At 56.9% G+C, this 25,920-nt stretch overlaps 1 protein-coding gene across 6 annotated transcripts in view; it reads right to left on the bottom strand.

Moving 5' to 3' along the window:
- Positions 1-25,920, bottom strand: part of LOC118948704 (serine/threonine-protein kinase 24) — a 104,290-nt gene that overhangs the window by 6,290 nt on the left and 72,080 nt on the right. For 4 of the 6 annotated variants that reach the window (XM_090206950.1, XM_090206951.1, XM_090206953.1 and 1 more), the window contains 3 exons: positions 2,095-2,252; positions 1,479-1,664; positions 124-275 (listed from right to left, as the gene is read on the bottom strand). In XM_090206950.1, coding sequence (XP_090063076.1) covers positions 124-275; positions 1,479-1,664; positions 2,095-2,252 — 496 coding nt within the window. The remainder of the gene's footprint in view (positions 1-123; positions 276-1,478; positions 1,665-2,094; positions 2,253-25,920) is intronic. The other 2 variants (XR_016488225.1, XR_016488224.1) reach the window with 1 other exon arrangement.

Genomic DNA, 25,920 nt, shown 5'->3' with positions numbered 1-25,920 from the left:
CGAGTCAGACTCTTCTGAGCTGGACTCTGCCTGCTGTCTGGTCTGATCCTGACTTACGAGTCAGACTCGTCTGAGCTGGACTCTGCCTGCTGTCTGGTCTGCCTAGGTCTGATCCTGACTTACGAGTCAGACTCGTCTGAGCTGGACTCTGCCTGCTGTCTGGTCTGCTCAGCCTTCCACCTCCTGTATCTATCCACCAGCTCTGTCAGGTACGATGTCTTCTTGGCGTGACGCACAATCAGCTTGTGTTTCAACAGCTCTTTGGCAGTGGGCCTCTGCAGAGAGAGAGGGGGAAAGGGAAGGAGGAAAGCAGAAGGGATGAGAAGGAAGTTTAAGCAAGGTGAGGAGTGGAGAGACAGGACTGGATACAGAGAGGGTAAAACTACGCAGGCACAGATGCACAAATTACTTCCAAATGCTCTCTGATATTGCCAGGCCAGCGAATGGAAGTAAAATCAGTTGAAAGCAGGTAGGAAACACCTTCAAGCCCCAACGGAACACTTCAAAGGGAAGTAAAACCAGTTGAAACCAGTTAGGTTCGGGGTTTAAACGTGTTTCCTAACAGAACACTTCAAAGGGAAGTAAAACCAGTTGAAACCAGTTAGGTTTGGGGTTTAAACGTGTTTCCTAACAGAACACTTCAAAGGGAAGTAAAACCAGTTGAAACCAGTTGAGACCAGTTAGGTTCGGGGTTTAAACGTGTTTCCTAACAGAACACTTCAAAGGGAAGTAAAACCAGTTAAGACCAGTTAGGTTTGGGGTTTAAACGTGTTTCCTAACAGAACACTTCAAAGGGAAGTAAAACCAGTTGAAACCAGTTAGGTTTGGGGTTTAAACGTGTTTCCTAACAGAACACTTCAAAGGGAAGTAAAACCAGTTGAAACCAGTTGAAACCAGTTAGGTTTGGGGTTTAAACATGTTTCCTAACAGAACACTTCAAAGGGAAGTACAACCAGTTGAAACCAGTTAGGTTTGGGGTTTAAACGTGTTTCCTAACAGAACACTTCAAAGGGAAGTAAAACCAGTTGAAACCAGTTAGGTTTGGGGTTTAAACGTGTTTCCTAACAGAACACTTCAAAGGGAAGTAAAACCAGTTGAAACCAGTTGAAACCAGTTAGGTTTGGGGTTTAAACATGTTTCCTAACAGAACACTTCAAAGGGAAGTAAAACCAGTTGAAACTAGTTAGGTTTTGGGTTTAAACGTGTTTCTTAACAGAACACTTCAAAGGGAAGTAAAACCAGTTGAAACCAGTTGAGACCAGTTAGGTTTGGGGTTTAAACGTGTTTCCTAACAGAACACTTCAAAGGGAAGTAAAACCAGTTGAAACCAGTTGAAACCAGTTAGGTTCGGGGTTTAAACGTGTTTCCTAACAGAACACTTCAAAGGGAAGTAAAACCAGTTGAAACCAGTTGAGACCAGTTAGGTTCGGGGTTTGAAAGTGAACACTTCTGAAGCCTAACTCTAAAGGAACACTTACGAAGCTTGGCTCCTTGTTTAGGCAGGCCTCCACAAACTCCTTGAGGGGCTTGCTGTAGTTCCCCTCCAGGGTAGGAGGGGTGTTCTTTGGGATAAGGAACAGCACTTTCATCGGGTGTAGCTCAGAGTGTGGGGGTTCTCCTTTAGCCAGCTCTATACATGTTATACCCAGAGACCAGATGTCTGCCTGCAACACAGAGGGGACAGGGAGAGAGATGTTTCCACCTTCGGACCATCCAAAATGACACCCTACTGTTTATATATTATATTGACCCGAGTCCTATGGGCTAGTGTACTATATAGGGAATAGGGTGCCGATTCAGATGTAGACTTTGTGTGACATTTGGGATAACGTCTTTGTTGTCATTAGAAACAGAACTTCCTGTATGACCCCTGAGTCGTAGGCTGACTGTAACCTCCGACCTCTCACCATAGAGTCGTAGGCTGACTAATCTCTGACCTCTCACCATAGAGTCGTAGGCTGACTAATTTCCGACCTCTCACCATAAAGTCGTAGGCTGACTAATCTCTGACCTCTCACCATAGAGTCGTAGGCTGACAAATCTCTGACCTCTCACCATAGAGTTGTAGGCTGACTGTAACCTTCGAACTCTCACCTTACAGTCGTAGGCTGACTGCTTGATGACCTCTGGAGCCATCCAGAAGGGCGTGCCAACGAAGGTGCTGCGTTTGAGCTGGGTGTCTGTTAGCTGTCCTGCCACCCCAAAGTCTGCCAGCTTCACCTCCCCACGCTCCGACAGCAGGACGTTGGCAGCTGAGGGAGAGATGAGAGCAGTTTGGATCACAATGAAGCCAGGGGTAGGACCGACCAGGACTCAAACCCAGAATGGAACTAGGGGGTAGGACCGACCAGGACTCAAACCCAGAATGGAACTAGGGGGAAGACCCGACCAGGACTCAAACCCAGAATGGAACTAGGGGGTAGGACCGACCAGGACTCAAATCCAGAATGGAACTAGGGGGTAGGACCGACCAGGACTCAAACACAGAATGGAACTAGGGGGTAGGACCGACCAGGACTCAAACCCAGAATGGAACTAGGGGGTAGGACCGACCAGGACTCAAACCCAGAATGGAACTAGGGGGAAGGCCCGACCAGGACTCAAACCCAGAATGGAACTAGGGGGTAGGACCGACCAGGACTCAAACCCAGAATGGAAACAAGGGGTAGGCCCGACCAGGACTCAAACCCAGAATGGAACCAAGGGGAAGGCCCGACCAGGACTCAAACCCAGAATGGAACTAGGGGGTAGGCCCGACCAGGACTCAAACCCAGAATGAAACTAGGGGCTAGGCCCGACCAGGACTCAAACCCAGAATGGAACTAGGGGCTAGGCCCGGCCAGGACTCAAACCCAGAATGGAACTAGGGGGAAGGCCCGACCAGGACTAAAACCCAGAATGGAACTAGGGGGAAGGCCCGACCAGGACTCAAACCCAGAATGGAACCAAGGGCTAGGCCCGACCAGGACTCAAACCCAGAATGGAACTAGGGGGAAGGCCCGACCAGGACTCAAACCCAGAATGGAACCAAGGGGTAGGCCCGACCAGGACTCAAACCCAGAATGGAACCAGGGAGTAGGCCCGACCAGGACTCAAACCCAGAATGGAACTAGGGGTAGGCCCGACCAAGACTCAAACCCAGAATGGAACTAGGGGAAGGCCCGACCAAGACTCAAACCCAGAATGGAAACAAGGGGTAGGCCCGACCAGGACTCAAACCCAGAATGGAACCAAGGGGAAGGCCCGACCAGGACTCAAACCCAGAATGGAACTAGGGGCTAGGCCCGACCAGTACTCAAACCCAGAATGGAACTAGGGGCTAGGCCCGACCAGGACTCAAACCCAGAATGGAACTAGGGGGAAGGCCCGACCAGGACTCAAACCCAGAATGGAACTAGGGGCTAGGCCTGACCAGGACTCAAACCCAGAATGGAACTAGGGGCTAGGCCCGACCAGGACTCAAACCCAGAATGGAACTAGGGGGATGGCCCGACCAGGACTAAAACCCAGAATGGAACTAGGGGGATGGCCCGACCAGGACTCAAACCCAGAATGGAACTAGGGGGATGGCCCGACCAGGACTCAACCCCAGAATGGAACCAAGGGGTAGGCCCGACCAGGACTCAACCCCAGAATGGAACTAGGGGGTAGGCCCGACCAGGACTCAAACCCAGAATGGAACTAGGGGCTAGGCCCGACCAGGACTCAAACACAGAATGGAACTAGGGGGAAGGCCCGACCAGGACTCAAACCCAGAATGGAACTAGGGGGTAGGCCCGACCAGAACTCAAACCCAGAATGGAACTAGGGGCTAGGCCCGACCAGGACTCAAACCCAGAATGGAACTAGGGGCTAGGCCCGACCAGGACTCAAACCCAGAATGGAACTAGGGGGAAGGCCCGACCAGGACTCAAACCCAGAATGGAACTAGGGGGAAGGCCCGACCAGGACTAAAACCCAGAATGGAACTAGGGGGTAGGACCGACCAGGACTCAAACCCAGAATGGAACCAGGGGGAAGGCCCAACCAGGACTCAAACCCAGAATGGAACTAGGGGGAAGGCCCGACCAGGACTCAAACCCAGAATGGAACCAGGGGGAAGGCCCAACCAGGACTCAAACACAGAATGGAACTAGGGGGTAGGCACCACCAGGACTCAAACCCAGAATGGAACCAGGGGGAAGGCCCGACCAGGACTAAAACACAGAATGGAACTAGGGGGTAGGCCCCACCAGGACTCAAACCCAGAATGGAACCAGGGGGAAGGCCCGACCAGGACTCAAACCCAGAATGGAACCAAGGGGTAGGCCCGACCAGGACTCAAACCCAGAATGGAACCAAGGGGAAGGCCCGACCAGGACTCAAACCCAGAATGGAACTAGGGGGTAGGCCCGACCAGGACTCAAACCCCGAATGGAACTAGGGGCTAGGCCCGACCAGGACTCAAACCCAGAATGGAACTAGGGGCTAGGCCCGACCAGGACTCAAACACGGAATGGAACTAGGGGGAAGGCCCGACCAGGACTCAAACCCAGAATGGAACCAGGGGGAAGGCCCGACCAGGACTCAAACCCAGAATGGAACCAGGGGGAAGGCCCGACCAGGACTCAAACCCAGAATGGAACCAAGGGGTAGGCACGACCAGTACTCAAACCCAGAATGGAACCAAGGGGAAGGCCCGACCAGAACTCAAACCCAGAATGGAACTAGGGGGTAGGCCCGACCAGGACTCAAACCCAGAATGGAACTAGGGGCTAGAACCGACCAGGACTCAAACCCAGAATGGAACTAGGGGCTAGGCCCGACCAGGACTCAAACCCAGAATGGAACTAGGGGGAAGGCCCGACCAGGACTCAAACCCAGAATGGAACCAAAGGGTAGGCCCGACCAGGGCTCAAACCCAGCATGGAACTAGAGGGAATGCCCGACCAGGACTCAAACCCAGAATGGAACCAGGGGCTAGGCCCGACCAGGACTCAAACCCAGAATGGAACCAGGGATTATGCCCGACCAGGACTCAAACCCAGAATGGAACCAGGGAGTAGGCCCGACCAGGACTCAAACCAAGAATGGAACTAGGGGGATGGCCCGACCAGGACTCAAACCCAGAATGGAACTAGGGGGATGGCCCGACCAGGACTCAAACCCAGAATGGAACCAAGGGGTAGGCCCGACCAGGACTCAACCCCAGAATGGAACTAGGGGGTAGGCCCGACCAGGACTCAAACCCAGAATGGAACTAGGGGCTAGGCCCGACCAGGACTCAAACCCAGAATGGAACTAGGGGCTAGGCCCGACCAGGACTCAAACCCAGAATGGAACTAGGGGGAAGGCCTGACCAGGACTAAAACCCAGAATGGAACTAGGGGGAAGCCCCGACCAGGACTCAAACCCAGAATGGAACCAAGGGGTAGGCCCGACCAGGACTCAAACCCAGAATGGAACTAGGGGCTAAGCCCGACCAGGACTCAAACCTAGAATGGAACTAGGGGCTAGGCCCGACCAGGACTCAAACCCAGAATGGAACTAGGGGGATGGCCCGACCAGGACTCAAACCCAGAATGGAACTAGGGGGATGGCCCGACCAGGACTCAAACCCAGAATGGAACCAAGGGGTAAGCCCGACCAGGACTCAACCCCAGAATGGAACTAGGGGGTAGGCCCGACCAGGACTCAAACCCAGAATGGAACTAGGGGCTAGGTCCGACCAGGACTCAAACCCAGAATGGAACTAGGGGCTAGGCCCGACCAGGACTCAAACCCAGAATGGAACTAGGGGGTAGGCCCGACCAGGACTCAAACCCAGAATGGAACTAGGGGCTAGGCCCGACCAGGACTCAAACCCAGAATGGAACTAGGGGCTAGGCCCGACCAGGACTCAAACCCAGAATGGAACCAGGGGGAAGGCCCGACCAGGACTCAAACCCAGAATGGAACCAGGGGGAAGGCCCGACCAGGACTCAAACCCAGAATGGAACTAGGGGGAAGGCCCGACCAGGACTCAAACCCAGAATGGAACCAGGGGGAAGGCCCGACCAGGACTCAAACCCAGAATGGAACCAAGGGGTAGGCCCGACCAGGACTCAAACCCAGAATGGAACCAAGGGGAAGGCCCGACCAGGACTCAAACCCAGAATGGATGTAGGGGGTAGGCCCGACCAGGACTCAAACCCAGAATGGAACTAGGGGCTAGGCCCGACCAGGAATCAAACCCAGAATGGAACTAGGGGCTAGGCCTGACCAGGACTCAAACCCAGAATGGAACCAGGGGGAAGGCCCGACCAGGACTCAAACCCAGAATGGAACTAGGGGGAAGGCCCGACCAGGACTCAAACCCAGAATGGAACCAGGGGGAAGGCCCGACCAGGACTCAAACCCAGAATGGAACCAAGGGGTAGGCCCGACCAGGACTCAAACCCAGAATGGAACCAAGGGGAAGGCCCGACCAGGACTCAAACCCAGAATGGATGTAGGGGGTAGGCCCGACCAGGACTCAAACCCAGAATGGAACTAGGGGCTAGGCCCGACCAGGAATCAAACCCAGAATGGAACTAGGGGCTAGGCCCGACCAGGACTCAAACCCAGAATGGAACTAGGGGGAAGGCCCGACCAGGACTCAAACCCAGAACGGAACTAGGGGGAAGGCCCGACCAGGACTCAAACCCAGAATGGAACTAGGGGGAAGGCCCGACCAGGACTCAAACCCAGAATGGAACTAGGGGCTAGGCCCGACCAGGACTCAAACCCAGAATGGAACTAGGGGGAAGGCCCGACCAGGACTCAAATCCAGAATGGAACCAAGGGGTAGGCCCGACCAGTACTCAAACCCAGAATGGAACCAAGGGGAAGGCCCGACCAGGACTCAAACCCAGAATGGAACCAAGGGGTAGGCCCGACCAGGACTCAACCCCAGAATGGAACTAGGGGGTAGGCCCGACCAGGACTCAAACCCAGAATGGAACTAGGGGCTAGGCCCGACCAGGACTCAAACCCAGAATGGAACTAGGGGCTAGGCCCGACCAGGACTCAAACCCAGAATGGAACTAGGGGGTAGGCCCGACCAGGACTCAAACCCAGAATGGAACTAGGGGCTAGGCCCGAGCAGGACTCAAACCCAGAATGGAACTAGGGGCTAGGCCCGACCAGGACTCAAACCCAGAATGGAACCAGGGGGAAGGCCCGACCAGGACTCAAACCCAGAATGGAACCAGGGGGAAGGCCCGACCAGGACTCAAACCCAGAATGGAACTAGGGGGAAGGCCCGACCAGGACTCAAACCCAGAATGGAACCAGGGGGAAGGCCCGACCAGGACTCAAACCCAGAATGGAACCAAGGGGTAGGCCCGACCAGGACTCAAACCCAGAATGGAACCAAGGGGAAGGCCCGACCAGGACTCAAACCCAGAATGGATGTAGGGGGTAGGCCCGACCAGGACTCAAACCCAGAATGGAACTAGGGGCTAGGCCCGACCAGGAATCAAACCCAGAATGGAACAAGGGGCTAGGCCCGACCAGGACTCAAACCCAGAATGGAACTAGGGGCTAGGCCCGACCAGGACTCAAACCCAGAATGGAACCAGGGGGAAGGCCCGACCAGGACTCAAACCCAGAATGGAACCAAGGGGAAGGCCCGACCAGGACTCAAACCCAGAATGGAACTAGGGGGTAGGCCCGACCAGGACTCAAACCCAGAATGGAACTAGGGGCTAGAACCGACCAGGACTCAAACCCAGAATGGAACTAGGGGCTAGGCCCGACCAGGACTCAAACCCAGAATGGAACCAGGGGGAAGGCCCGACCAGGACTCAAACCCAGAATGGAACTAGGGGGAATGCCCGACCAGAACTCAAACCCAGAATGGAACTAGAGGGAATGCCCGACCAGAACTCAAACCCAGAATGGAACTAGAGGGAATGCCCGACCAGGACTCAAACCCAGAATGGAACCAGGGGCTAGGCCCGACCAGGACTCAAACCCAGAATGGAACCAGGGAGTAGGCCCGACCAGGACTCAAACCCAGAATGGAACCAGGGAGTAGGCCCGACCAGGACTCAAACCAAGAATGGAACTAGGGGGATGGCCCGACCAGGACTCAAACCCAGAATGGAACTAGGGGGATGGCCCGACCAGGACTCAAACCCAGAATGGAACCAAGGGGTAGGCCCGACCAGGACTCAACCCCAGAATGGAACTAGGGGGTAGGCCTGACCAGGACTCAAACCCAGAATGGAACTAGGGGCTAGGCCCGACCAGGACTCAAACCCAGAATGGAACCAAGGGGAAGGCCCGACCAGGACTCAAACCCAGAATGGATGTAGGGGGTACGCCCGACCAGGACTCAAACCCAGAATGGAACTAGGGGCTAGGCCCGACCAGGAATCAAACCCAGAATGGAACTAGGGGCTAGGCCCGACCAGGACTCAAACCCAGAATGGAACTAGGGGCAAGGCCCGACCAGGACTCAAACCCAGAATGGAACTAGGGGGAAGGCCCGACCAGGACTCAAACCCAGAATGGAACTAGGGGGAAGGCCCGACCAGGACTCAAACCCAGAATGGAACTAGGGGCTAGGCCCGACCAGGACTCAAACCCAGAATGGAACTAGGGGGAAGGCCCGACCAGGACTCAAATCCAGAATGGAACCAAGGGGTAGGCCCGACCAGTACTCAAACCCAGAATGGAACCAAGGGGAAGGCCCGACCAGGACTCAAACCCAGAATGGAACTAGGGGGTAGGCCCGACCAGGACTCAAACCCAGAATGGAACTAGGGGCTAGAACCGACCAGGACTCAAACCCAGAATGGAACTAGGGGCTAGGCCCGACCAGGACTCAAACCCAGAATGGAACCAGGGGGAAGGCCCGACCAGGACTCAAACCCAGAATGGAACCAGGGGGAAGGCCCGACCAGGACTCAAACCCAGAATGGAACTAGGGGGAATGCCCGACCAGAACTCAAACCCAGAATGGAACTAGAGGGAATGCCCGACCAGAACTCAAACCCAGAATGGAACTAGAGGGAATGCCCGACCAGGACTCAAACCCAGAATGGAACCAGGGGCTAGGCCCGACCAGGACTCAAACCCAGAATGGAACCAGGGAGTAGGCCCGACCAGGACTCAAACCCAGAATGGAACCAGGGAGTAGGCCCGACCAGGACTCAAACCAAGAATGGAACTAGGGGGATGGCCCGACCAGGACTCAAACCCAGAATGGAACTAGGGGGATGGCCCGACCAGGACTCAAACCCAGAATGGAACTAGGGGCTAGGCCCGACCAGGACTCAAACCCAGAATGGAACTAGGGGCTAGGCCCGACCAGGACTCAAACCCAGAATGGATGTAGGGGGTAGGCCCGACCAGGACTCAAACCCAGAATGGAACTAGGGGCTAGGCCCGACCAGGAATCAAACCCAGAATGGAACTAGGGGCTAGGCCCGACCAGGACTCAAACCCAGAATGGAACTAGGGGCAAGGCCCGACCAGGACTCAAACCCAGAATGGAACTAGGGGGAAGGCCCGACCAGGACTCAAACCCAGAATGGAACTAGGGGGAAGGCCCGACCAGGACTCAAACCCAGAATGGAACTAGGGGCTAGGCCCGACCAGGACTCAAACCCAGAATGGAACTAGGGGCTAGGCCCGACCAGGACTCAAACCCAGAATGGAACCAGGGGGAAGGCCCGACCAGGACTCAAACCCAGAATGGAACTAGGGGGAATGCCCGACCAGAACTCAAACCCAGAATGGAACTAGAGGGAATGCCCGACCAGAACTCAAACCCAGAATGGAACTAGAGGGAATGCCCGACCAGGACTCAAACCCAGAATGGAACCAGGGGCTAGGCCCGACCAGGACTCAAACCCAGAATGGAACCAGGGAGTAGGCCCGACCAGGACTCAAACCCAGAATGGAACCAGGGAGTAGGCCCGACCAGGACTCAAACCAAGAATGGAACTAGGGGGATGGCCCGACCAGGACTCAAACCCAGAATGGAACTAGGGGGATGGCCCGACCAGGACTCAAACCCAGAATGGAACCAGGGGGAAGGCCCGACCAGGACTCAAACCCAGAATGGAACTAGGGGGAATGCCCGACCAGAACTCAAACCCAGAATGGAACTAGAGGGAATGCCCGACCAGAACTCAAACCCAGAATGGAACTAGAGGGAATGCCCGACCAGGACTCAAACCCAGAATGGAACCAGGGGCTAGGCCCGACCAGGACTCAAACCCAGAATGGAACCAGGGAGTAGGCCCGACCAGGACTCAAACCCAGAATGGAACCAGGGAGTAGGCCCGACCAGGACTCAAACCAAGAATGGAACTAGGGGGATGGCCCGACCAGGACTCAAACCCAGAATGGAACTAGGGGCTAGGCCCGACCAGGACTCAAACCCAGAATGGAACTAGGGGCTAGGCCCGACCAGGACTCAAACCCAGAATGGATGTAGGGGGTAGGCCCGACCAGGACTCAAACCCAGAATGGAACTAGGGGCTAGGCCCGACCAGGAATCAAACCCAGAATGGAACTAGGGGCTAGGCCCGACCAGGACTCAAACCCAGAATGGAACTAGGGGCAAGGCCCGACCAGGACTCAAACCCAGAATGGAACTAGGGGGAAGGCCCGACCAGGACTCAAACCCAGAATGGAACTAGGGGGAAGGCCCGACTAGGACTCAAACCCAGAATGGAACTAGGGGCTAGGCCCGACCAGGACTCAAACCCAGAATGGAACTAGGGGCTAGGCCCGACCAGGACTCAAACCCAGAATGGAACCAGGGGGAAGGCCCGACCAGGACTCAAACCCAGAATGGAACTAGGGGGAATGCCCGACCAGAACTCAAACCCAGAATGGAACTAGAGGGAATGCCCGACCAGAACTCAAACCCAGAATGGAACTAGAGGGAATGCCCAACCAGGACTCAAACCCAGAATGGAACCAGGGGCTAGGCCCGACCAGGACTCAAACCCAGAATGGAACCAGGGAGTAGGCCCGACCAGGACTCAAACCCAGAATGGAACCAGGGAGTAGGCCCGACCAGGACTCAAACCAAGAATGGAACTAGGGGGATGGCCCGACCAGGACTCAAACCCAGAATGGAACTAGGGAGATGGCCCGACCAGGACTCAAACCCAGAATGGAACCAAGGGGTAGGCCCGACCAGGACTCAACCCCAGAATGGAACTAGGGGGTAGGCCCGACCAGGACTCAAACCAAGAATGGAACTAGGGGCTAGGCCCGACCAGGACTCAAACCCAGAATGGAACTAGGGGCTAGGCCCGACCAGGACTCAAACCCAGAATGGAACCAGGGGGAAGGCCCGACCAGGACTCAAACCCAGAATGGAACTAGGGGGAAGGCCCGACCAGGACTCCAACCCAGAATGGAACCAGGGGGAAGGCCCGACCAGGACTCAAACCCAGAATGGAACCAGGGGGAAGGCCCGACCAGGACTCAAACCCAGAATGGAACCAAGGGGTAGGCCCGACCAGGACTCAAACCCAGAATGGAACCAAGGGGAAGGCCCGACCAGGACTCAAACCCAGAATGGATGTAGGGGGTAGGCCCGACCAGGACTCAAACCCAGAATGGAACTAGGGGCTAGGCCCGACCAGGAATCAAACCCAGAATGGAACTAGGGGCTAGGCCCGACCAGGACTCAAACCCAGAATGGAACTAGAGGGAATGCCCGACCAGGACTCAAACCCAGAATGGAACCAGGGGCTAGGCCCGACCAGGACTCAAACCCAGAATGGAACCAGGGAGTAGGCCCGACCAGGACTCAAACCCAGAATGGAACCAGGGAGTAGGCCCGACCAGGACTCAAACCAAGAATGGAACTAGGGGGATGGCCCGACCAGGACTCAAACCCAGAATGGAACTAGGGGGATGGCCCGACCAGGACTCAAACCCAGAATGGAACCAGGGGGAAGGCCCGACCAGGACTCAAACCCAGAATGGAACTAGGGGGAATGCCCGACCAGAACTCAAACCCAGAATGGAACTAGAGGGAATGCCCGACCAGAACTCAAACCCAGAATGGAACTAGAGGGAATGCCCGACCAGGACTCAAACCCAGAATGGAACCAGGGGCTAGGCCCGACCAGGACTCAAACCCAGAATGGAACCAGGGAGTAGGCCCGACCAGGACTCAAACCCAGAATGGAACCAGGGAGTAGGCCCGACCAGGACTCAAACCAAGAATGGAACTAGGGGGATGGCCCGACCAGGACTCAAACCCAGAATGGAACTAGGGGCTAGGCCCGACCAGGACTCAAACCCAGAATGGAACTAGGGGCTAGGCCCGACCAGGACTCAAACCCAGAATGGATGTAGGGGGTAGGCCCGACCAGGACTCAAACCCAGAATGGAACTAGGGGCTAGGCCCGACCAGGAATCAAACCCAGAATGGAACTAGGGGCTAGGCCCGACCAGGACTCAAACCCAGAATGGAACTAGGGGCAAGGCCCGACCAGGACTCAAACCCAGAATGGAACTAGGGGGAAGGCCCGACCAGGACTCAAACCCAGAATGGAACTAGGGGGAATGCCCGACCAGAACTCAAACCCAGAATGGAACTAGAGGGAATGCCCGACCAGAACTCAAACCCAGAATGGAACTAGAGGGAATGCCCGACCAGGACTCAAACCCAGAATGGAACCAGGGGCTAGGCCCGACCAGGACTCAAACCCAGAATGGAACCAGGGAGTAGGCCCGACCAGGACTCAAACCCAGAATGGAACCAGGGAGTAGGCCCGACCAGGACTCAAACCAAGAATGGAACTAGGGGGATGGCCCGACCAGGACTCAAACCCAGAATGGAACTAGGGGGATGGCCCGACCAGGACTCAAACCCAGAATGGAACTAGGGGCTAGGCCCGACCAGGACTCAAACCCAGAATGGAACTAGGGGCTAGGCCCGACCAGGACTCAAACCCAGAATGGATGTAGGGGGTAGGCCCGACCAGGACTCAAACCCAGAATGGAACTAGGGGCTAGGCCCGACCAGGAATCAAACCCAGAATGGAACTAGGGGCTAGGCCCGACCAGGACTCAAACCCAGAATGGAACTAGGGGCAAGGCCCGACCAGGACTCAAACCCAGAATGGAACTAGGGGGAAGGCCCGACCAGGACTCAAACCCAGAATGGAACTAGGGGGAAGGCCCGACCAGGACTCAAACCCAGAATGGAACTAGGGGCTAGGCCCGACCAGGACTCAAACCCAGAATGGAACTAGGGGCTAGGCCCGACCAGGACTCAAACCCAGAATGGAACCAGGGGGAAGGCCCGACCAGGACTCAAACCCAGAATGGAACTAGGGGGAATGCCCGACCAGAACTCAAACCCAGAATGGAACTAGAGGGAATGCCCGACCAGAACTCAAACCCAGAATGGAACTAGAGGGAATGCCCGACCAGGACTCAAACCCAGAATGGAACCAGGGGCTAGGCCCGACCAGGACTCAAACCCAGAATGGAACCAGGGAGTAGGCCCGACCAGGACTCAAACCCAGAATGGAACCAGGGAGTAGGCCCGACCAGGACTCAAACCAAGAATGGAACTAGGGGGATGGCCCGACCAGGACTCAAACCCAGAATGGAACTAGGGGGATGGCCCGACCAGGACTCAAACCCAGAATGGAACCAGGGGGAAGGCCCGACCAGGACTCAAACCCAGAATGGAACTAGGGGGAATGCCCGACCAGAACTCAAACCCAGAATGGAACTAGAGGGAATGCCCGACCAGAACTCAAACCCAGAATGGAACTAGAGGGAATGCCCGACCAGGACTCAAACCCAGAATGGAACCAGGGGCTAGGCCCGACCAGGACTCAAACCCAGAATGGAACCAGGGAGTAGGCCCGACCAGGACTCAAACCCAGAATGGAACCAGGGAGTAGGCCCGACCAGGACTCAAACCAAGAATGGAACTAGGGGGATGGCCCGACCAGGACTCAAACCCAGAATGGAACTAGGGGCTAGGCCCGACCAGGACTCAAACCCAGAATGGAACTAGGGGCTAGGCCCGACCAGGACTCAAACCCAGAATGGATGTAGGGGGTAGGCCCGACCAGGACTCAAACCCAGAATGGAACTAGGGGCTAGGCCCGACCAGGAATCAAACCCAGAATGGAACTAGGGGCTAGGCCCGACCAGGACTCAAACCCAGAATGGAACTAGGGGCAAGGCCCGACCAGGACTCAAACCCAGAATGGAACTAGGGGGAAGGCCCGACCAGGACTCAAACCCAGAATGGAACTAGGGGGAAGGCCCGACTAGGACTCAAACCCAGAATGGAACTAGGGGCTAGGCCCGACCAGGACTCAAACCCAGAATGGAACTAGGGGCTAGGCCCGACCAGGACTCAAACCCAGAATGGAACCAGGGGGAAGGCCCGACCAGGACTCAAACCCAGAATGGAACTAGGGGGAATGCCCGACCAGAACTCAAACCCAGAATGGAACTAGAGGGAATGCCCGACCAGAACTCAAACCCAGAATGGAACTAGAGGGAATGCCCAACCAGGACTCAAACCCAGAATGGAACCAGGGGCTAGGCCCGACCAGGACTCAAACCCAGAATGGAACCAGGGAGTAGGCCCGACCAGGACTCAAACCCAGAATGGAACCAGGGAGTAGGCCCGACCAGGACTCAAACCAAGAATGGAACTAGGGGGATGGCCCGACCAGGACTCAAACCCAGAATGGAACTAGGGAGATGGCCCGACCAGGACTCAAACCCAGAATGGAACCAAGGGGTAGGCCCGACCAGGACTCAACCCCAGAATGGAACTAGGGGGTAGGCCCGACCAGGACTCAAACCAAGAATGGAACTAGGGGCTAGGCCCGACCAGGACTCAAACCCAGAATGGAACTAGGGGCTAGGCCCGACCAGGACTCAAACCCAGAATGGAACCAGGGGGAAGGCCCGACCAGGACTCAAACCCAGAATGGAACTAGGGGGAAGGCCCGACCAGGACTCCAACCCAGAATGGAACCAGGGGGAAGGCCCGACCAGGACTCAAACCCAGAATGGAACCAGGGGGAAGGCCCGACCAGGACTCAAACCCAGAATGGAACCAAGGGGTAGGCCCGACCAGGACTCAAACCCAGAATGGAACCAAGGGGAAGGCCCGACCAGGACTCAAACCCAGAATGGATGTAGGGGGTAGGCCCGACCAGGACTCAAACCCAGAATGGAACTAGGGGCTAGGCCCGACCAGGAATCAAACCCAGAATGGAACTAGGGGCTAGGCCCGACCAGGACTCAAACCCAGAATGGAACTAGGGGGAAGGCCCGACCAGGACTCAAACCCAGAATGGAACTAGGGGGAAGGCCCGACCAGGACTCAAACCCAGAATGGAACTAGGGGGAAGGCCCGACCAGGACTCAAACCCAGAATGGAAACAGGGGCTAGGCCCGACCTGGACTCAAACCCAGAATGGAACCAGGGAGTAGGCCCGACCAGAACTCAAACCCAGAATGGAACTAGGGGGAAGGCCCGACCAGGACTCAAACCCAGAATGGAACTAGGGGGAAGGCCCGACCAGGACTCAAACCCAGAATGGAACTAGGGGCTAGGCCCGACCAGGACTCAAACCCAGAATGGAACTAGGGGGAAGGCCCGACCAGGACTCAAACCCAGAATGGAACCAAGGGGAACGGCCCGACCAGTACTCATACCCAGAATGGAACCAAGGGGAAGGCCCGACCAGGACTCAAACCCAGAATGGAACTAGGGGGTAGGCCCGACCAGGACTCAAACCCAGAATGGAACTAGGGGCTAGAACCGACCAGGACTCAAACCCAGAATGGAACTAGGGGCTAGGCCCGACCAGGACTCAAAACCAGAATGGAACCAAAGGGTAGGCCCGACCAGGGCTCAAACCCAGAATGGAACTAGGGGGAAGGCCCGACCAGGACTCAAACCCAGAATGGAACCAAAGGGTAGGCCCGACCAGTGCTCAAACCCAGAATGGAACTAGGGGGAAGGCCCGACCAGGACTCAAACCCAGAATGGAACTAGGGGGAAGGCCCGACCAGGACTCAAACCCAGAATGGAACTAGGGGCTAGGCCCGACCAGGACTCAAACCCAGAATGGAACTAGGGGGAAGGCCCGACCAGGACTCAAACCCAGAATGGAACTAGGGGGAAGGCCCGACCAGGACTCAAACCCAGAATGGAACTAGGGGCTAGGCCCGACCAGGACTCAAACCCAGAATGGAACTAGGGGGAAGGCCCGACCAGGACTCAAACCCAGTATGGAACCAAGGGGTAGGCCCGACCAGTACTCAAACCCAGAATGGAACCAAGGGGAAGGCCCGACCAGGACTCAAACCCAGAATGGAACTAGGGGGTAGGCCCGACCAGGACTCAAACCCAGAATGGAACTAGGGGCTAGAACCGACCAGGACTCAAACCCAGAATGGAACTAGGGGCTAGGCCCGACCAGGACTCAAAACCAGAATGGAACTAGGGGGAAGGCCCGACCAGGACTCAAACCCAGAATGGAACCAAAGGGTAGGCCCGACCAGGGCTCAAACCCAGAATGGAACTAGGGGGAATGCCCGACCAGGACTCAAACCCAGAATGGAACCAGGGAGTAGGCCCGACCAGGACTCAAACCCAGAATGGAACCAGGGAGTAGGCCCGACCAGGACTCAAACCAAGAATGGAACTAGGGGGATGGCCCGACCAGGACTCAAACCCAGAATGGAACTAGGGGGATGGCCCGACCAGGACTCAAACCCAGAATGGAACCAAGGGGTAGGCCCGACCAGGACTCAACCCCAGAATGGAACTAGGGGGTAGGCCCGACCAGGACTCAAACCCAGAATGGAACTAGGGGGTAGGCCCGACCAGGACTCAAACCCAGAATGGAACTAGGGGCTAGGCCCAACCAGGACTCAAACCCAGAATGGAACTAGGGGGAAGGCCCGACCAGGACTAAAACCCAGAATGGAACTAGGGGGAAGGCCCGACCAGGACTCAAACCCAGAATGGAACTAGGGGGAATGCCCGACCAGGACTCAAACCCAGAATGGAACTAGGGGGAATGCCCGACCAGGACTCAAACCCAGAAAGGAACCAGGGGCTAGGCCCGACCAGGACTCAAACCCAGAATGGAACAAAGGGGTAGGCCGGACAAGGACTCAAACCCAGAATGGAACTAGGGGCTAGGCCCGACCAGGACTCAAACCCAGAATGGAACTAGGGGCTAGGCCCGACCAGGACTCAAACCCAGAATGGAACTAGGGGGATGGCCCGACCAGGACTCAAACCCAGAATGGAACTAGGGGGATGGCCCGACCAGGACTCAAACCCAGAATGGAACCAAGGGGTAGGCCCAACCAGGACTCAACCCCAGAATGGAACTAGGGGGTAGGCCCGACCAGGACTCAAACCCAGAATGGAACTAGGGGCTAGGCCCGACCAGGACTCAAACACAGAATGGAACTAGGGGGAAGGCCCGACCAGGACTCAAACACAGAATGGAACTAGGGGGTAGGCCCGACCAGGACTCAAACCCAGAATGGAACTAGGGGCTAGGCCCGACCAGGACTCAAACCCAGAATGGAACTAGGGGGAAGGCCCGACCAGGACTCAAACCCAGAATGGAACAAGGGGGAAGGCCCGACCAGGACTCAAACCCAGAATGGAACTAGGGGGTAGGACCGACCAGGACTCAAACCCAGAATGGAACCAGGGGGAAGGCCCGACCAGGACTCAAACCCAGAATGGAACTAGGGGGAAGGCCCGACCAGGACTCAAACCCAGAATGGAACCAGGGGGAAGGCCCGACCAGGACTCAATCCCAGAATGGAACCAGGGGGAAGGCCCGACCAGGACTCAAACCCAGAATGGAACTAGGGGGAAGGCCCGACCAGGACTAAAATCCAGAATGGAACTAGGGGGAAGCCCCGACCAGGACTCAAACCCAGAATGGAACCAAGGGGTAGGCCCGACCAGGACTCAAACCCAGAATGGAACTAGGGGGAAGGCCCGACCAGGACTCAAACCCAGAATGGAACTAGGGGCTAGGCCCGACCAGGACTCAAACCCAGAATGGAACTAGGGGCTAGGCCCGACCAGGACTCAAACCCAGAATGGAACTAGGGGGATGGCCCGACCAGGACTCAAACCCAGAATGGAACTAGGGGGATGGCCCGACCAGGACTCAAACCCAGAATGGAACCAAGGGGTAGGCCCGACCAGGACTCAACCCCAGAATGGAACTAGGGGGTAGGCCCGACCAGGACTCAAACCCAGAATGGAACTAGGGGCTAGGCCCGACCAGGACTCAAACCCAGAATGGAACTAGGGGCTAGGCCCGACCAGGACTCAAACCCAGAATGGAACTAGGGGCTAGGCCCGACCAGGACTCAAACCCAGAATGGAACTAGGGGGAAGGCCCGACCAGGACTCAAACCCAGAATGGAACCAAGGGGTAGGCCCGACCAGGACTCAACCCCAGAATGGAACTAGGGGGTAGGCCCGACCAGGACTCAAACCCAGAATGGAACTAGGGGCTAGGCCCGACCAGGACTCAAACCCAGAATGGAACTAGGGAAGAGGCCCGACCAGGACTCAAACCCAGAATGGAACTAGGGGCTAGGCCCGACCAGGACTCAAACCCAGAATGGAACTAGGGGGAAGGCCCGACCAGGACTCAAACCCAGAATGGAACTAGGGGGAAGGCCCGACCAGGACTCAATCCCAGAATGGAACTAGGGGGTAGGACCGACCAGGACTCAAACCCAGAATGGAACCAGGGGGAAGGCCCGACCAGGACTCAAACCCAGAATGGAACTAGGGGGAAGGCCCGACCAGGACTCAAACCCAGAATGGAACCAGGGGGAAGGCCCGACCAGGACTCAAACCCAGAATGGAACAAGGGGGAAGGCCCGACCAGGACTCAAACCCAGAATGGAACTAGGGGGAAGGCCCGACCAGGACTAAAACCCAGAATGGAACTAGGGGGAAGCCCCGACCAGGACTCAAACCCAGAATGGAACCAAGGGGTAGGCCCGACCAGGACTCAAACCCAGAATGGAACTAGGGGGAAGGCCCGACCAGGACTCAAACCCAGAATGGAACTAGGGGCTAGGCCCGACCAGGACTCAAACCCAGAATGGAACTAGGGGCTAGGCCCGACCAGGACTCAAACCCAGAATGGAACTAGGGGCTAGGCCCGACCAGGACTCAAACCCAGAATGGAACTAGGGGGATGGCCCGACCAGGACTCAAACCCAGAATGGAACCAAGGGGTAGGCCCGACCAGGACTCAACCCCAGAATGGAACTAGGGGCTAGGCCCGACCAGGACTCAAACCCAGAATGGAACTAGGGGCTAGGCCCGACCAGGACTCAAACCCAGAATGGAACTAGGGGCTAGGCCCGACCAGGACTCAAACCCAGAATGGAACTAGGGGGAAGGCCCGACCAGGACTCAAACCCAGAATGGAACTAGGGGGTAGGACCGACCAGGACTCAAACCCAGAATGGAACCAGGGAGTAGGCCCGACCAGGACTCAAACCCAGAATGAAACTAGGGGGAGGCCCGACCAAGACTCAAACCCAGAATGGAACTAGGGGTAGGCCCGACCAAGACTCAAACCCAGAATGGAAACAAGGGGTAGGCCCGACCAGGACTCAAACCCAGAATGGAACCAAGGGGAAGGCCCGACCAGGACTCAAACCCAGAATGGAACTAGGGGGTAGGCCCGACCAGGACTCAAACCCAGAATGGAACTAGGGGCTAGGCCCGACCAGGACTCAAACCCAGAATGGAACTAGGGGGAAGGCCCGACCAGGACTCAAACCCAGAATGGAACTAGGGGGAAGGCCCGACCAGGACTCAAACCCAGAATGGAACTAGGGGGTAGGACCGACCAGGACTCAAACCCAGAATGGAACCAGGGAGTAGGCCCGACCAGGACTCAAACCCAGAATGAAACTAGGGGTAGGCCCGACCAAGACTCAAACCCAGAATGGAACTAGGGGCTAGGCCCGACCAGGACTCAAACCCAGAATGGAACTAGGGGGAAGGCCCGACCAGGACTCAAACCCAGAATGGAACTAGGGGCTAGGCCCGACCAGGACTCAAACCCAGAATGGAACTAGGGGCTAGGCCCGACCAGGACTCAAACCCAGAATGGAACTAGGGGGATGGCCCGACCAGGACTCAAACCCAGAATGGAACTAGGGGGATGGCCCGACCAGGACTCAAACCCAGAATGGAACTAGGGGCTAGGCCCGACCAGGACTCAAACCCAGAATGGAACCAGGGAGTAGGCCCGACCAGGACTCAAACCCAGAATGGAACTAGGGGGAAGGCCCGACCAGGACTCAAACCCAGAATGGAACTAGGGGGTAGGACCGACCAGGACTCAAACCCAGAATGGAACCAGGGGGAAGGCCCGACCAGGACTCAAACCCAGAATGGAACTAGGGGGAAGGCCCGACCAGGACTCAAACCCAGAATGGAACCAGGGGGAAGGCCCGACCAGGACTCAAACCCAGAATGGAACCAGGGGGAAGGCCCGACCAGGACTCAAACCCAGAATGGAACTAGGGGGAAGGCCCGACCAGGACTAAAACCCAGAATGGAACTAGGGGGAAGCCCCGACCAGGACTCAAACCCAGAATGGAACCAAGGGGTAGGCCCGACCAGGACTCAAACCCAGAATGGAACTAGGGGGAAGGCCCGACCAGGACTCAAACCCAGAATGGAACTAGGGGCTAGGCCCGACCAGGACTCAAACCCAGAATGGAACTAGGGGCTAGGCCCGACCAGGACTCAAACCCAGAATGGAACTAGGGGGATGGCCCGACCAGGACTCAAACCCAGAATGGAACTAGGGGGATGGCCCGACCAGGACTCAAACCCAGAATGGAACCAAGGGGTAGGCCCGACCAGGACTCAACCCCAGAATGGAACTAGGGGGTAGGCCCGACCAGGACTCAAACCCAGAATGGAACTAGGGGCTAGGCCCGACCAGGACTCAAACACAGAATGGAACTAGGGGGAAGGCCCGACCAGGACTCAAACCCAGAATGGAACTAGGGGGTAGGCCCGACCAGGACTCAAACCCAGAATGGAACTAGGGGCTAGGCCCGACCAGGACTCAAACCCAGAATGGAACTAGGGGCTAGGCCCGACCAGGACTCAAACCCAGAATGGAACTAGGGGGAAGGCCCGACCAGGACTCAAACCCGGAATGGAACTAGGGGGAAGGCCCGACCAGGACTCAAACCCAGAATGGAACTAGGGGGTAGGACCGACCAGGACTCAAACCCAGAATGGAACCAGGGGGAAGGCCCGACCAGGACTCAAACCCAGAATGGAACCAGGGGGAAGGCCCGACCAGGACTCAAACCCAGAATGGAACCAGGGGGAAGGCCCGACCAGGACTCAAACCCAGAATGGAACCAGGGGGAAGGCCCGACCAGGACTCAAACCCAGAATGGAACCAAGGGGTAGGCCCGACCAGGACTCAAACCCAGAATGGAACCAAGGGGAAGGCCCGACCAGGAATCAAACCCAGAATGGAACAAAGGGGTAGGCCGGACAAGGACTCAAACCCGGAATGGAACCAGGGAGTAGGCCCGACCAGGACTCAAACCCAGAATGGAACTAGGGGTAGGCCCGACCAAGATTCAAACCCAGAATGGAACTAGGGGTAGGCCCGACCAAGACTCAAACCCAGAATGGAAACAAGGGGTAGGCCCGACCAGGACTCAAACCCAGAATGGAACCAAGGGGAAGGCCCGACCAGGACTCAAACCCAGAATGGAACTAGGGGGTAGGCCCGACCAGGACTCAAACCCAGAATGGAACTAGGGGCTAGGCCCGACCAGGACTCAAACCCAGAATGGAACTAGGGGGAAGGCCCGACCAGGACTAAAACCCAGAATGGAACTAGGGGGAAGCCCCGACCAGGACTCAAACCCAGAATGGAACCAAGGGGTAGGCCCGACCAGGACTCAAACCCAGAATGGAACTAGGGGGAAGGCCCGACCAGGACTCAAACCCAGAATGGAACTAGGGGCTAGGCCCGACCAGGACTCAAACCCAGAATGGAACTAGGGGCTAGGCCCGACCAGGACTCAAACCCAGAATGGAACTAGGGGGTAGGCCCGACCAGGACTCAAACCCAGAATGGAACTAGGGGCTAGGCCCGACCAGGACTCAAACCCAGAATGGAACTAGGGGCTAGGCCCGACCAGGACTCAAACCCAGAATGGAACTAGGGGCTAGGCCCGACCAGGACTCAAACCCAGAATGGAACTAGGGGGAAGGCCCGACCAGGACTCAAACCCAGAATGGAACTAGGGGGTAGGACCGACCAGGACTCAAACCCAGAATGGAACCAGGGAGTAGGCCCGACCAGGACTCAAACCCAGAATGAAACTAGAGGGAGGCCCGACCAAGACTCAAACCCAGAATGGAACTAGGGGTAGGCCCGACCAAGACTCAAACCCAGAATGGAAACAAGGGGTAGGCCCGACCAGGACTCAAACCCAGAATGGAACCAAGGGGAAGGCCCGACCAGGACTCAAACCCAGAATGGAACTAGGGGGTAGGCCCGACCAGGACTCAAACCCAGAATGGAACTAGGGGCTAGGCCCGACCAGGACTCAAACCCAGAATGGAACTAGGGGGAAGGCCCGACCAGGACTCAAACCCAGAATGGAACTAGGGGGAAGGCCCGACCAGGACTCAAACCCAGAATGGAACTAGGGGGTAGGACCGACCAGGACTCAAACCCAGAATGGAACCAGGGAGTAGGCCCGACCAGGACTCAAACCCAGAATGAAACTAGGGGTAGGCCCGACCAAGACTCAAACCCAGAATGGAACTAGGGGCTAGGCCCGACCAGGACTCAAACCCAGAATGGAACTAGGGGGAAGGCCCGACCAGGACTCAAACCCAGAATGGAACTAGGGGCTAGGCCCGACCAGGACTCAAACCCAGAATGGAACTAGGGGCTAGGCCCGACCAGGACTCAAACCCAGAATGGAACTAGGGGGATGGCCCGACCAGGACTCAAACCCAGAATGGAACTAGGGGGATGGCCCGACCAGGACTCAAACCCAGAATGGAACTAGGGGCTAGGCCCGACCAGGACTCAAACCCAGAATGGAACCAGGGAGTAGGCCCGACCAGGACTCAAACCCAGAATGGAACTAGGGGGAAGGCCCGACCAGGACTCAAACCCAGAATGGAACTAGGGGGTAGGACCGACCAGGACTCAAACCCAGAATGGAACCAGGGGGAAGGCCCGACCAGGACTCAAACCCAGAATGGAACTAGGGGGAAGGCCCGACCAGGACTCAAACCCAGAATGGAACCAGGGGGAAGGCCCGACCAGGACTCAAACCCAGAATGGAACCAGGGGGAAGGCCCGACCAGGACTCAAACCCAGAATGGAACTAGGGGGAAGGCCCGACCAGGACTAAAACCCAGAATGGAACTAGGGGGAAGCCCCGACCAGGACTCAAACCCAGAATGGAACCAAGGGGTAGGCCCGACCAGGACTCAAACCCAGAATGGAACTAGGGGGAAGGCCCGACCAGGACTCAAACCCAGAATGGAACTAGGGGCTAGGCCCGACCAGGACTCAAACCCAGAATGGAACTAGGGGCTAGGCCCGACCAGGACTCAAACCAAGAATGGAACTAGGGGGATGGCCCGACCAGGACTCAAACCCAGAATGGAACTAGGGGGATGGCCCGACCAGGACTCAAACCCAGAATGGAACCAAGGGGTAGGCCCGACCAGGACTCAACCCCAGAATGGAACTAGGGGGTAGGCCCGACCAGGACTCAAACCCAGAATGGAACTAGGGGCTAGGCCCGACCAGGACTCAAACACAGAATGGAACTAGGGGGAAGGCCCGACCAGGACTCAAACCCAGAATGGAACTAGGGGCTAGGCCCGACCAGGACTCAAACCCAGAATGGAACTAGGGGCTAGGCCCGACCAGGACTCAAACCCAGAATGGAACTAGGGGCTAGGCCCGACCAGGACTCAAACCCAGAATGGAACTAGGGGGAAGGCCCGACCAGGACTCAAACCCAGAATGGAACTAGGGGGAAGGCCCGACCAGGACTCAAACCCAGAATGGAACTAGGGGGTAGGACCGACCAGGACTCAAACCCAGAATGGAACCAGGGGGAAGGCCCGACCAGGACTCAAACCCAGAATGGAACTAGGGGGAAGGCCCGACCAGGACTCAAACCCAGAATGGAACTAGGGGCTAGGCCCGACCAGGACTCAAACCCAGAATGGAACTAGGGGGATGGCCCGACCAGGACTCAAACCCAGAATGGAACTAGGGGGATGGCCCGACCAGGACTCAAACCCAGAATGGAACTAGGGGCTAGGCCCGACCAGGACTCAAACCCAGAATGGAACCAGGGAGTAGGCCCGACCAGGACTCAAACCCAGAATGGAACTAGGGGGAAGGCCCGACCAGGACTCAAACCCAGAATGGAACTAGGGGGTAGGACCGACCAGGACTCAAACCCAGAATGGAACCAGGGGGAAGGCCCGACCAGGACTCAAACCCAGAATGGAACTAGGGGGAAGGCCCGACCAGGACTCAAACCCAGAATGGAACCAGGGGGAAGGCCCGACCAGGACTCAAACCCAGAATGGAACCAGGGGGAAGGCCCGACCAGGACTCAAACCCAGAATGGAACTAGGGGGAAGGCCCGACCAGGACTAAAACCCAGAATGGAACTAGGGGGAAGCCCCGACCAGGACTCAAACCCAGAATGGAACCAAGGGGTAGGCCCGACCAGGACTCAAACCCAGAATGGAACTAGGGGGAAGGCCCGACCAGGACTCAAACCCAGAATGGAACTAGGGGCTAGGCCCGACCAGGACTCAAACCCAGAATGGAACTAGGGGCTAGGCCCGACCAGGACTCAAACCCAGAATGGAACTAGGGGGATGGCCCGACCAGGACTCAAACCCAGAATGGAACTAGGGGGATGGCCCGACCAGGACTCAAACCCAGAATGGAACCAAGGGGTAGGCCCGACCAGGACTCAACCCCAGAATGGAACTAGGGGGTAGGCCCGACCAGGACTCAAACCCAGAATGGAACTAGGGGCTAGGCCCGACCAGGACTCAAACACAGAATGGAACTAGGGGGAAGGCCCGACCAGGACTCAAACCCAGAATGGAACTAGGGGGTAGGCCCGACCAGGACTCAAACCCAGAATGGAACTAGGGGCTAGGCCCGACCAGGACTCAAACCCAGAATGGAACTAGGGGCTAGGCCCGACCAGGACTCAAACCCAGAATGGAACTAGGGGGAAGGCCCGACCAGGACTCAAACCCAGAATGGAACTAGGGGGAAGGCCCGACCAGGACTCAAACCCAGAATGGAACTAGGGGGTAGGACCGACCAGGACTCAAACCCAGAATGGAACCAGGGGGAAGGCCCGACCAGGACTCAAACCCAGAATGGAACTAGGGGGAAGGCCCGACCAGGACTCAAACCCAGAATGGAACCAGGGGGAAGGCCCGACCAGGACTCAAACCCAGAATGGAACCAGGGGGAAGGCCCGACCAGGACTCAAACCCAGAATGGAACCAAGGGGTAGGCCCGACCAGGACTCAAACCCAGAATGGAACCAAGGGGAAGGCCCGACCAGGACTCAAACCCAGAATGGAACAAAGGGGTAGGCCGGACAAGGACTCAAACCCGGAATGGAACCAGGGAGTAGGCCCGACCAGGACTCAAACCCAGAATGGAACTAGGGGTAGGCCCGACCAAGACTCAAACCCAGAATGGAACTAGGGGCTAGGCCCGACCAAGACTCAAACCCAGAATGGAAACAAGGGGTAGGCCCGACCAGGACTCAAACCCAGAATGGAAGCAAGGGGAAGGCCCGACCAGGACT

Source organism: Oncorhynchus mykiss, chromosome 18 (assembly GCF_057628025.1).
Source record: "Oncorhynchus mykiss isolate SJ-2025 chromosome 18, ASM5762802v1, whole genome shotgun sequence".
Classification (NCBI taxonomy): Eukaryota; Metazoa; Chordata; class Actinopteri; order Salmoniformes; family Salmonidae; genus Oncorhynchus; species Oncorhynchus mykiss.
The sequence above is the reverse complement of the archived record's forward strand: the minus strand, read 5'-3'. Positions and strand labels throughout refer to the sequence as shown.